At 38.9% G+C, this 12,326-nt stretch overlaps 1 protein-coding gene across 2 annotated transcripts in view; it reads right to left on the bottom strand.

Moving 5' to 3' along the window:
• Nucleotides 1-10,522, bottom strand: part of APELA (apelin receptor early endogenous ligand) — a 22,393-nt gene extending 11,871 nt beyond the window's left edge. The window contains exons 1-2 of one of the 2 annotated variants that reach the window (XM_017873941.1): nt 10,103-10,522; nt 8,510-8,599 (exon numbers count right to left, since the gene is read on the bottom strand). In XM_017873941.1, coding sequence (XP_017729430.1) covers nt 8,511-8,599; nt 10,103-10,178 — 165 coding nt within the window. In that variant the 5' untranslated portion in view covers nt 10,179-10,522 and the 3' untranslated portion in view covers nt 8,510. The remainder of the gene's footprint in view (nt 1-8,509; nt 8,600-10,102) is intronic. The other variant, XM_017873940.1, reaches the window with a different exon arrangement.
• Between the last annotated feature and the right edge of the window lie 1,804 nt (nt 10,523-12,326).

The raw sequence follows: 12,326 nt of genomic DNA on the forward strand, positions 1-12,326 counted from the left end.
TAGCCAGGATGGTCTCGATCTCCTGACCTCGTGATCCGCCCGTCTCGGCCTCCCAAAGTGCTGGGATTACAGGCTTGAGCCACCGCGCCCGGCCGAAATTTCTAAGAAATCTTAGGGAGAGAAGCGGACCCACAGCACGTATGAAGGACAGGCCATGCCTTCCGTGATACCAAGAAGGAAGAGGAAGATGGGGGTAAGTAAGGGGGGGAATGTATTAGATGGGATTTATGCTAAAAAGAAATTTTAGATTCCTGAACAACATGGTAGAGAGCAGCTAGTTTAGCTATCTATGGAAAGAATTGTTACACATTTTGTAAGGAGAAATCAGTTTTTGAAATGAAGAAAACTGGCTGGGTGCGGTGGCTCATGCCTTTTAATCCCAGCATTTTAGGAGGCCGAGGTGGGTAGATCACCTGAGGTCAAGAGTTCGAGGCCCGCCTGGCCAACATGGTGAAACCCCGTCTCTACTAAAAATACAAAAAAAATTAGCCGGGCGTGGTGGCATACGCCTGTAATCCCAGCTACTTGGAAGGCTGAACCAGGAGAATTGCTTGAACCTGGGAGGCAGAGGTTGCAAGTAAGCCGAGATCGTGCCACTCTACTACACTCCAGCCTAGGCAACAAGACCGAAACTCTGTCTCAAAAAAAAGAAAAGAAAAGAAAACTTTGAAACTCTAGAACATTGTATAAATACTTTGTTCAGAGGAATATATAATTATCTTAATAAATGTTTATAATATAAACATCACTATATTTATGTATTTGATATATAAATGTATAAGTAAATATATTTATCATTAAGGCACCCTAATCTTTTTTTTTTTTTTTAAGCGCCCCCTTTTTTTTTTTTTTTTTTTTTTTTTTTTGGTGGAGTCTCACTCTGTCTCTCAGGCTGGAGTGCAGTGGTGTGATCACAGCTCACTGCAGCCTCAACTCCTCGGCTCAAGCAATCCTCCCACCTCAGCCTCCTGAGTAGCTGGAACTACAGGGATGCACCATGCCAGCTAATGTATTTTTTTGTAGAGACAGTGTCTTGCAATGTTGCTCAGGCTGTTCTCAAACTCCTGGTCTTAAAAGATCCTGCCACCTCAGGATCCCAAAGTGCTGGATTTACAAGTGTGAGCCACGGTGGCTGGCTGGCACCATAATCTTTACAGAAAAGTTTTATCTCATCAGTAAATTTGGGACATTAGGGATTTCCTCCAAGCATGACCTTTGGACACTGGGCTGTGATTAATTTAGAAAAGAGTAATTTTCTATATTTCATTTAGCTTTATGCAATATGTCCTGCAGATATTTTAGCCCTCACAGGAATGTCCCATATTTAAGGCAGTTCTTGGGCCATTCACATTAAGCAAAGGTTTGTACCTTAAGCTTTAGGGGCTACATCTTGTCTTCAAGGAGCTCATATTTCAATACTGATAAAAATTTAAAGAAACAAAGTCGAATGTGATAAATGGCTTTAAAAGCCTACTACTAAAAGTGCTGTGACTGTTAGGAGGATTGAAGATTATTTTAAACTAACTGAATTCGGGTGGGCCTCATGAGGAAAATAAGATATATGAGAACTGTCAAGAAGGCAGAGAGTTTGGACTTGATGAGAGAAGGAATTCCTAGAAGAGGAAATATCTCCACCACAGAGATAGAAAATCATAGTTCCATCCTAGAAATATTAGAAAATAAATATGAAAATGTGTGTATGTGTCTAGTGAGAACAAGTATTAAATTTATTATCTTAAAAGATAATAAGTAAAAGCTTCATTTCATTTCATCTTTCTTTTTCTTTTTTTCCTTTTTTTTTGAGACATGGTCTCACTCTGTCACCCAGGCTGGAGTGCAATGGCGTGATCTCGGTTCACTGCAACCTTCGCCTCCTGGGTTCAAGTGATTCTCCTGCCTCAGCTTCCTGACAGCTGGGATTACAGGTGCCCGCCACGACACCTGGATAATTTTTATATTTTCAGTAGAGATGGCATTTCACCATGTTGGTCAGGCTGGTCTCAAACTCCCAACCTCAAGCCATCTGCCCATCTTGACCTCCCAAAGTGCTGGAATTATAGGCGTGAGTCACCACGCCCAGCCTATTTTACTTCTTTTAGCAACATTATGAGACTGGGCATGACGGATCACACCTGTAACCCTAGCACTTTGGGAGGCCGAGGCAGGCAGATCACTTGAAGTCAGGAGTTCGAGACCAGCCTGGCCAACATGGTGAAAACCTGTCTCTACTAAAACTATACAAATTAGCTGGGTGTGGTGACGCAAACCTGTTATGCCAGCTACTTGAGAGGCTGAGGCAGGAGAATTGCTTGAGCCCAAAAGGCGGAGGCTGCAGTGAGCTGAGATTGCACCACCGCACTCCAGCCTGGGTGACAGAGCAGGACTCCGTCTCAAAAACAAAACAAAACAAAACAAACAAACAAACGAAAACACTTATGAAGTGCTTGCTATATTGCAGGCAGTTTTTTTGGCGGAAGATACAAGGATAAGTAAAACCTACCCTCGGGCTTCGAGGAATTGACGGCATGCAGAGAGAAGGGGGAGGACTGCAGTCAGTTAACACTTTGTAATGCCGGGCATTAAGGATTTTAACAGAAGTATGTAAATAGCGCTCTGAGAGCAAAAGTGGGCATATCTATTGTAATTGGTAGGGGTATTACAATCAGAGAAGGTTTCCTAAAGGATGAATGATACTGAGAACAAAAGTGAAAAAATTTTCCTTTTAGGTAAAAGCATAGCTTGAAGAAGAGCTAGGAGGTGAAGAATGGACTGCTTTTAAAGTAATAATAAGTCTGACTACTATTTATTTAGCACTTACTATGTGCCAAGTATTGTTATGATAGGGTAAGGGCCATAACAAGTCCCATCTTATAGATCTGGAAGTGGAGGGAAACTCAGAGAGTATAAATGACTTACTAACAATGATCACAGAGAGTGAGCTGTGTGGCCAGAGCTTGAATCCAGTGGGTCCAAACACAGTCTTAACTCTTATCCCCTCTGGGGCAGGCAAGGGGGAAAGAATCAGGTAACAGATGAAACTGGAAAGGCATATGTTGTAAGGTATTGTTTGTCAAATTATTGTTATTATTTTGTGTTCCATTTGACCCACAGCGGGATAACTGAGATCAGGACTGAAACACATTCACCGGATTCAGAAGAAGGAAGTCATAATGGACCTTCCCCAGAAGGAAAAGGGGAAGAATGTGTTGAAAATAGTTGGGAGGAAAGAAAACAGCTGCCTTTTCCAAAAATGTGGCTTTGAAGAGATGGAAGAGAACATGGGCTGGTCACTAGAGAGCACTATGGAGTCAATGGTGGAACTCTTTTCTTTCTTTCCTTCTCTTCCTCCCTCTTTTTCTTTCTTCTCTCCCTCTCTCTTTGTTTCCTTCTTCTCTCCTTCTTTCTTTCTCTTCCTCTTCCTTCCTCCCTCCCTCCCTCCCTTTCTCTCTTTCTTTCCCTGTTTCTCTTTCTACCTTTCCTTTTTTCTTCCGTTCTCTTTCTTCTCTCCCTCTCTGTTTCTTTCTTCTCTCCTTTCTTTCTTTTCTCCTTTCTCTCTTTCTTTCCCTGTTTCTCTTTCTTTCTTTCCTTTTTTCTTTCCTTCTCTTTCTTCTCTTCCTCTTTCTGTCTTCTTTCTTTGTTTCATTTCTTCTCTTTCTCTTTCTGTCTTTGTCTCTTTCATCTTTCTGTCTTTTTTTTTTTTTAAAGATAAAATAGATCAGTGTTGACATATTGAACATTCTGGGGGAGCAAGGGAGTATAATTGCTAGATCAAGTTACTTGAGGTTAGGGAGATTACCCATATCCAAGAGAGGTATCTTTTATTGAAAGACTAGGGTCCACACACAGTGGCTCATGCCTGTAATCCCAGTACTTTGGGAGGCCAAGGTAGGAGGATTGTTTGAGCCCAGAAGGTCAAGACCAGCCTGGCAACAAAGTTAGACCCTGTCTCTACAAAAACATCTTAAAATTAGCCAAGCATGGTGTCATACACCTGTAGTTTCACATACTTGGAAGGCTGAGGCAGGAGGATAACCTGAGCCCAAGACTTTGAGGCTACAATGAACTATAATCACACCATGGCACCCAGCCTGGGTGACAGAATGAGATCCTGTCTCAAAGAAAAAGACTAGGAAGGGAACACAAAAGAAGCATTGTAGATGTAGATGTCTGTAGTTTCGGGGTGAGGTTGGATTTCCAGGCTTAATGACCTCCTATTTCACCATGAAGTAAGAGGAGTTATCTTTTGCTATGAGTTGGAAGAGAAGATTAAGAAGTGTAAAGAAACTAGAGGTTATTAGTTTGAAATAATAGTTGAATAGGAATATGAAGTGCAGAAGAGTTCTTCCCAGAGAACCCAGCTAAAGTGGGAGATGAAGTGCTCCATGAAAGTAGAGATTCTATGCTGAAAGCAGAGTTGGGTTTCAGTTAAACTCAAGAGGTGGAGAGAATGGAGTGAGAAGGATGAAGATGCTAGGACAATTGCAGGAAGAGTTGGGAAGCAGCGCAGGTTTGGTTAAGGGGTTCGGATGCCCATGTCTGAAAGGGGGTAAGAACAAGGCAGAAAATAGGAAACTAGAAGCAAAGTTTGAATAGTAAGTGAGGGTGACAAGAGAGTGTTAGCTGGACTCAATTAAAAATAATGTATTAAAAGATACTTTTTCCAAAATCTTTTCATAGTCATTACCTCTGGAACATGAAAATGGGCAATAGGGTAGGATGGGGAACTTGTACTTTTGACTTTACATTCTATGCTGTTAGAAATATATTCTACACTATGAACATGTATTACAATTGTTATTAAAAAGCTAGCTAGACCGGGCGCGGTGGCTCAAGCCTGTAATCCCAGCACTTTGGGAGACCGAGACGGGTGGATCACCTGAGGTCAGGGGTTCGAGACCAATCTGATCAACATGGAGAAACTCTGTCTCTACTAAAAATACAAAATTAGCTGGGTATGGTGGTGCATGCCTGTAATCCCAGCTACTCGGGAGGCTGAGGCAGGAGAATCACTTGAACCCAGAAGGTGGAGGCTGCGGTGAGCCGAGATGGCACTATTGCATTCCAGCCTGGGCAACAAGAATGAAAACTCCGTCTCAAAAAAAAAAAAAAAAAAAAAAGCGAGTAGAGTATATATTGACGGGATATGTAGTTATCTAGAGTACATATTAATTAAGTAATTTTTTAGAGACAGGGTCTAGACTGGAGTGCACAATCATAGCTCACTGCAGCCTCAAACTCCTCGGCTCAAAAGATCCTCCCTGGAGGCCTCAGCTCCCCAAACAGCTAGGACTAGAGGGACACACCACCATGCCTTGCTAATTTTTTTATTTTTTTTTGGTAGAGACAAGATTTAATCATGTTGTCCAGACTGGTCCTGAACTTCTGCACTCAAGCCGTCCACCTATCTCCGCCTCCCAAAGTGCTAAGATGATAGGCATGAGCCACTGGACCTGGCCTTAGAGTACATACTTATAAATAAAAGCATTGCTGTGGTGAGATTTTACTATTGGAAGGGAGAAGTCATTCCAGTCTTAAGTCGCAACCTCATTTTCCACTCTAGGGCCCTCACATTAACCTGTAGACTTGCATTTCCTGACACCCCTTCTCTTGCTCTCCTTCACTCTAAATCACTTAGGACTGAAGGTGATGCCAAAATGTTTTTAAGAAAAAAAATCAAGGAAATGAACTGCATACAGCATGGATTTTTCTGCGTAATTAATTCAGTTGCGTAGGCTGGGATCATTGAGGTTGACCCTAGGAGCTGGAAAAATTGACTTGAGTAAAGATAATATGACATTCCTATTAAATGAGCTAAAGGTCTGAACATTCTAAAAAAGGGTTAATCTGGAAAACTTTCAAAGTCAATTGTTTACCTTACCTATCCTTTTACAAAGTCTTACTTGATCCTAACTGATCAAATAACCACATGTGATTTTATCTAAAGCATCCAAAAAATTAGAGGGGGAGAAATGAAATGGGTGTTTTGCCTTAGAGTCCACTACCTAGGTTTACAGTACATTGACCCAGTTACCAAAGTGCCCTTGTTGCAAAACATATAAAAAATGAGAAAGTATTTAGGACAGTGAGAATTATGTTATCAGATCTGAAGGTAGCACTTGTTATTATAGTGCTGGTTGAGCAAGGTCTTGAAAAATCGTCTAATGTTTATCTTACATTAACTCTTACAGTAGATTCAAACAGGTGACTTTTAAACATTCTTCAAAGAACTGTAGCTGGAATGTAGAAGTAGTCTAAAACTGAGAAAATGGATGCTATAACCCAAGCAGTTTTATAAGCTATCAGTCAACTTTTGTAAAGGGTTGCTATTATTAAGTAGTTTGCAAAGCTTTAATTACATTTCCTTTTGGTTTACAAACTTGATTTATAAGTCAAAGTTTCCCTCAACTTTAAAAACTCAAATTTCACTACTCATGCTTACTTGTAACACTGGTTTTTATGGTATGTGATTTGAGGATAATCTGTGGTTCTCTAAAGACTTGTGTTTATATTTTGAAAGGTGTCTTTCTTTGTATATGCAGGAATTCTCTTGCTATTGTGAAATGTGTCCTCTCCTCTTTGTTATTTATGAAGGAGTGCTGGAAAAATCTGGGGTGTCTCTGTTCCTCTTAAGCACAGATTTTTACCATTGTTTAATACATGACACTGAAATGCCCTGCTGGAAGCATTATCAACACACACCAAAGGAAGGATATTCTAACAAAAAATCTTTTTTTTTTTTTTTTTTTTTTTTTTTTTTTTGAGAACGGAGTCTTGCTCTGTCCGCCAGGCTAGAGTGCAGTGGCTGAGATTCAGCTCACTGCATGCTCCCGCCTCCCGGGTTTACGCATTAAATCCGCCTCAGACTCCGGAGTAGCTGGACACAGGCCCGCCACCTCGCCCCGGCTAGTTTTTTGTATTTTTAGTAGAAGACGGGGTTTCACCATGTTGCCAGGATGGTCTTCCGATCTCCTGACCTCCGTGATCCTCATGTCTCGGCCTCCCAAAGTGCTGGGGAATTAACAGGCTTGAGCCACCCGGCGCCCGGCACAAAAAATCTTTTTAAAGCATGTTTCAATCAATTGGCTTCTCAGTAATCCTCCTACTGTATCTTTCTGGATTCCCCCACCGAAGCTATTTTTTGTATTTTGATAACGAAGATTAATTTGTTACATATGTAGGCATAGAGAACTTGACATTTTTTGTCTCAGTCCTTTTGATAAATGTTTCTTACTAAATTGCTCCTCCTTCATTTAATTTTCTACTACAGGGCTTTCCCTGGCTTTGAAAAGCATGCATTAAACAACAGACATAGCAACTGTTCTTTCCACTGAATGAATGGAACCATAAAAGCTACTCTACAGGCCAACTGAGTAAGCTAATTTAGCCATTGCCTGTGTATGTTAACCAGATGAGGGATATTTCTCTGGCATTTTTTAAGGAAGATATATCTTTAATGAATTAATGAGCTTGAAATACTTACAATGGAATGCCAAACTGTGTATTTTTTAGTATGAAGTAACTTAAACTTGAACAGTGTTTGAAGTTAGCTGATTCAAGCAGTATTACCTGTAATCGTGGTGGTATAAAAGTATTTAGCAAGTGTAAAAACAAGAAAAGGGAGGTGCAAAACTCTACCAGAATTTATCCTTAAGATGTGACTACCAAGGTCACTACTATTGATGGGGCTGGAAAGCTGCCATTTCATTAGTGTTAAGTTTACTTTATCTATTAAAAGAAATATTTTCAGAAAAAAATAAACCCTGAGGGCCGGGTGTGTTGGCTCACATCTGAAATCCCAGCACTTTGGAAGGCCAAGGCAGGTGGATCACTTGAGGTTAGGAGTTCGAGACCAGCCTGCGTAACATGGGGAACCTTCATCTGTACAAAAAATACAAAAATTACCCAAGAGTGGTGGCACACGCCTGTAGTCCCAGCTACTTGTGGGGCTGAGGTGGGAGGATCACTTGAGCCCGAGAGGTCGAGTCTGCAACGAGCTGAGATCACATCATTGCACTCCAGCCTGGGTGACAGAGCAAGACCCTGGGGGAGGGGGAGAGTGGAGAGGAGACAGGAGTCGAGGGAGGGGGAGGAGAGGAGGAGAGGAGAAGAGGAAAAGAAAACCCTGAAGTATTGATGGTAGTTCATTGATGGTATGATGTTGGGTGAATATGTCCAAATGCTTTCATACACACTGGTCTTAATAGGGGAATCGGCTTATTCTGCATAACATCCACAATAATATTAGCCCCCATATAGCTGTTACTCGGATTCAACAATTATCAAGATTTTCCTACATTGTCCTCGTCTAATTTTCTTCCTTAGCTATTAAAGCAATTCTCAAAAGTCATGTCATTCATTTCACTCTTTCATTTATTGGTATGCATCTCTAAAGTCTTGACATCGCCATAAGCCATTATCACATGTTACAAACTGTGAAGAAACATTCTCTGGCATATCTAATTTGGAACATTGCCTAAGTGTAGCAAAACTATTTTTGGTCAGAAAATACCTCAGGGGAAGGGTACTCGTGAATGGAGAGGTATACATCTCCTCTGAAGGCAATTGTGTTTGCGCAATTTTCTTCTCATGGTCAAATTAACTGAAGGAAAAAGAGAGAAGTATTAGGAGCATTTTTCAGAGGCTTAATTGTTGTTTAATCTAGACAATTCAAACATATTTTGGAGCCAAACTAGACTGTGGTTATTTGCAATTTGTTCAAATGTGATTATAAAATTAAAAATCAATGTGATGCGTATACAAAAGGGGTGTTCCTAACAGTTAATGTTAATAGCAAGATCTTCTTTTACTCTTATTTATTTTTTTATTAACATCGTTAAGCAATATAGCAACATCTTAATAGTAATATCCTCCTCCTTTTACATGATTTTTTCCTAAATACTCCTAGACCTTTTATTTTATGTAGTAAATTAATCACAAATATTTTGTAAGAACATTGTCCAAGCTACTCTGTATTTCCGAAACGTATAAATGGTTTGAATAGTGACTGCCATAAACAATGAGAAGGGATCAAGCTGCTTTCTCAGAGTTGCTGACTTGGAACTTTTTTTTATTTATGTAAAAGAACAGATCAGGGGACATCATTTGAAATAAACTCACAGTGATCAAACTTCTAATTCACTAAAAAGCAAAGTCTGAATTTTTAACAAGTAATGCATCATTTTCTGTTCTAACTGAAGAAGCATATTATCAAGTGAATAATCTAACATATTTGGATGTAAATATTACCACCTTTTAATTTAAAGTTGGGTTTGTGGTTTTCCTGAGTCAGCAAACTGTAACTTTCTAATTTTTTTCCTGTTCTTTTCTTCCTTTTATCCTCCCCTCCTTTCTCTCTCTCTCTCTCTCTCTCATTCTTTCTTTCTTTTTAACTTACCAGTTCTTTGAAATCTTAGCTATTTGGTTTTGAAGTAAATGTACATTAGAATACTTCTGTGTACTAAATTTCTGTTGGTTAAGTACAATACAGTTGATATCATCTTTGAAAATGTGTCAAGTAAATTAATATTATGTATCTTTACCATACATATTTTGACGCTTTTAGCTCTATAAGCATAATAATAATAAAAATTGCACTTGTTTTAAGTGACATGCCTAGTTACATAATTAGAAACAACAGCTATTGAAATTTTAAAATTTCATCTGCATTTTGTTGCATTATGCTCTTTGTATGTTAATTCAGTCCCTACTCCGGGCAGCAACATACTTTTTAAATAAACTGCTTTGGAGTTTGCATTTTACCTAAAAAGCTATAGATTTATTTACCTTTATAATGAATAGACGAACATTTCTGTTTCATTTTACTTGTAAGGACAACATCATCTGCAATAGCTTAGAGATCTATTTTCTTTGCATTTAGAAAAAATAGTGGTAAAATACTTATCATTTCAAAGTCCAGCTGTTAATATTGAAATAATACACCCAACAGGATAGACAGCATACTTTCAAAATCCTACACATTTATCCCCAATACTACTAACTGCAAGCACACCTAAGTGGTTTTCAGATAAACACAATCATGCTCAGAGACCCAGGGATGCAAAGAGGCAAAACAGTTACTTGTACAAATGTATCAAAGGCCTACCTGGTCTCTGTCCGCTGATAAGGAGAAGACTCATAATAAAAATAAAAAATGCAAAAAGGAATTGCTGAAATCTCATTTTCCTACCGCACAAAAGTGGAGCAATGACTCTCAATGTAAACCAAACGATCTGTAAATAGTCTGTGCAATATCTGTGTGGCTGTCTTCACATTCTAATGACAAACCTCAGAGAACTGCCAGCTGTGTTTTGCAGGAAGGTTAATGATCACATCAGACAAGGTTGCCGGTGCTCGGTGCTGTGGTTAGAGCCTCCCTCAGCCTCAAACCCCTCCTCCATTCCTCTTCTCCTTTCCCCTCGGCCACTCCCCTTTATTTCCATAAGCAAATATCGGCGAAATAAACCATTCAAGCATGCTCTAACTTTAGTGGCAGTGTACTCTGAAAGCTCCAAGAAGAGAATGACTTAAATCCAATCTGGATGTGAAGAAATACGTAAAACAAGACGTGACACTGCCTCCTCCCCTTACCATTTGCATCTGTTTAAACTTTGCCCATATTGGTCCCACGTGCAGAAACCAGTGGAAATGACAGGAAGTCTCTCTTTGTCTTCTTCAGAAGGAATTCTGAAGCTCTAACGTAAGAGTCCCAAATGCTTTGTGGCAGAACATGTGCTGAAATGCTTTATCTTTACCAAACTTACTACAAAGTGGTGCCTGTTTACACTAACTCTCCGAATTGCCTCATTCATGTGGGTTTGTATCAGTAAAGATTTTGGGAATTTAGAATGTTTTGAAATAAATCTGCAAAACATTTACATTTATATGAATATTTTGTAAAGTGCAATTTTAAAAGTAACAGATTATTTTCATCTGCAAATGTCTGGATTTTAAAAAAGGAAGTCCAGGCAAGCCACAAACTCATGAAATCTGTGTACGGTTAAAAATTTATATGTGGTGGAATACCAGGCTAACATACCACAGTCACAGAAATTGGAGATGGAGAAAAAAAGTCTTAGTTCATCTCCCAATGAATTCAGAAAACACAAAAACAGTCTAGCCTTGTCTTTTGCACACATGCACCAAGATCTCTTTTTGTTTCAAGAGCTCCCTTATATGTCAGATATAGCTGTTATAAGTGGAAATGACTGTACTTATTATGTAAGTATAATAAATTCCATTTATAACAGCTATATCGAACATATTTTAGGTAAAATGCAAAATGCCAAAAGAATAGTGTAGATATGCCCTGAAACACAAGGACAGCCAAAGTACTAACTCTAAAGCTTGTGTAATTTGTTTTGAACTGTTAGGAATTTTGTTGTATTTGGCTTCTTTCCACTTGGGTAGTTGATACATAACCTTGGGCTTCCTGAGGTTTGCATTTAATGCACAATTTATCTTGATTTTATAAGTCAATCTGTAAATTTCCCTGCCTGTCTAGTTAGGCATGGAGTTTATAATAGGTGATGGCATACAAAAATTCTTAAAATCTCTTTATTGAAGTCTTGAGAATATATTGACCTGTTTGGGAACTAGAAGCATAGTGTTAAAGTGTCCTACTTTACCATGCTGTACATCGTTTCATAAAATCAGTGGAATACAATAGAGTTTGAACTCATGATATAAAACTGACTTGTGAATGGCAAAGAGTTTATTCAGATTTTTAAATCCCTCCCCTTTTCCCGCCCCAGTCTTCTTGGTACAGCACTCAGGAAAACAGCAAGCTAACAAAGTTGAATGTTAAATCAATAAGAGATCAATATAGATTTTGGCACTATATTTTCAGGCCAACTTTCAAGTCTATTCAAAGGTGTAGTAGTGAATCTTCTTTATAGATAAGATAGAGACCTACCACAGACAGCAAATATTGACTAACATTTTTATATTTCATTACCAGGTGATCAACAATGAATTCCTAGAATGTCACTAATATACATCGGTGCTGTGGAAGATACAAATCTCCACTGATCAGGACAGAGCAAACTGTTATACTTAAGTCGTGTAACCACATAGAACATCATTTTTCTCATTAAAAAAATAGATGTGATAAAATACCTGGTTTTCTACCTGAAAGAGTGATTATGTATTAAACTCATAAAAATTTAGACATGATTTCTTTACATGTTTTAAAATTATTCTTTCAAAAAAACAAAGAAAAAGATGTTGCTTAAATAGTTGACTTTTGGAGTATGGTAATAACGTGATTATACAGTCAATGGGCAAACTGAAATGTTAGACATGGAGGTATAATGAAAAGTGATCCAGCT

Source organism: Rhinopithecus bieti, unplaced genomic scaffold (genome assembly GCF_001698545.2).
Source record: "Rhinopithecus bieti isolate Rb0 unplaced genomic scaffold, ASM169854v2 scaffold_5260, whole genome shotgun sequence".
Classification (NCBI taxonomy): Eukaryota; Metazoa; Chordata; class Mammalia; order Primates; family Cercopithecidae; genus Rhinopithecus; species Rhinopithecus bieti.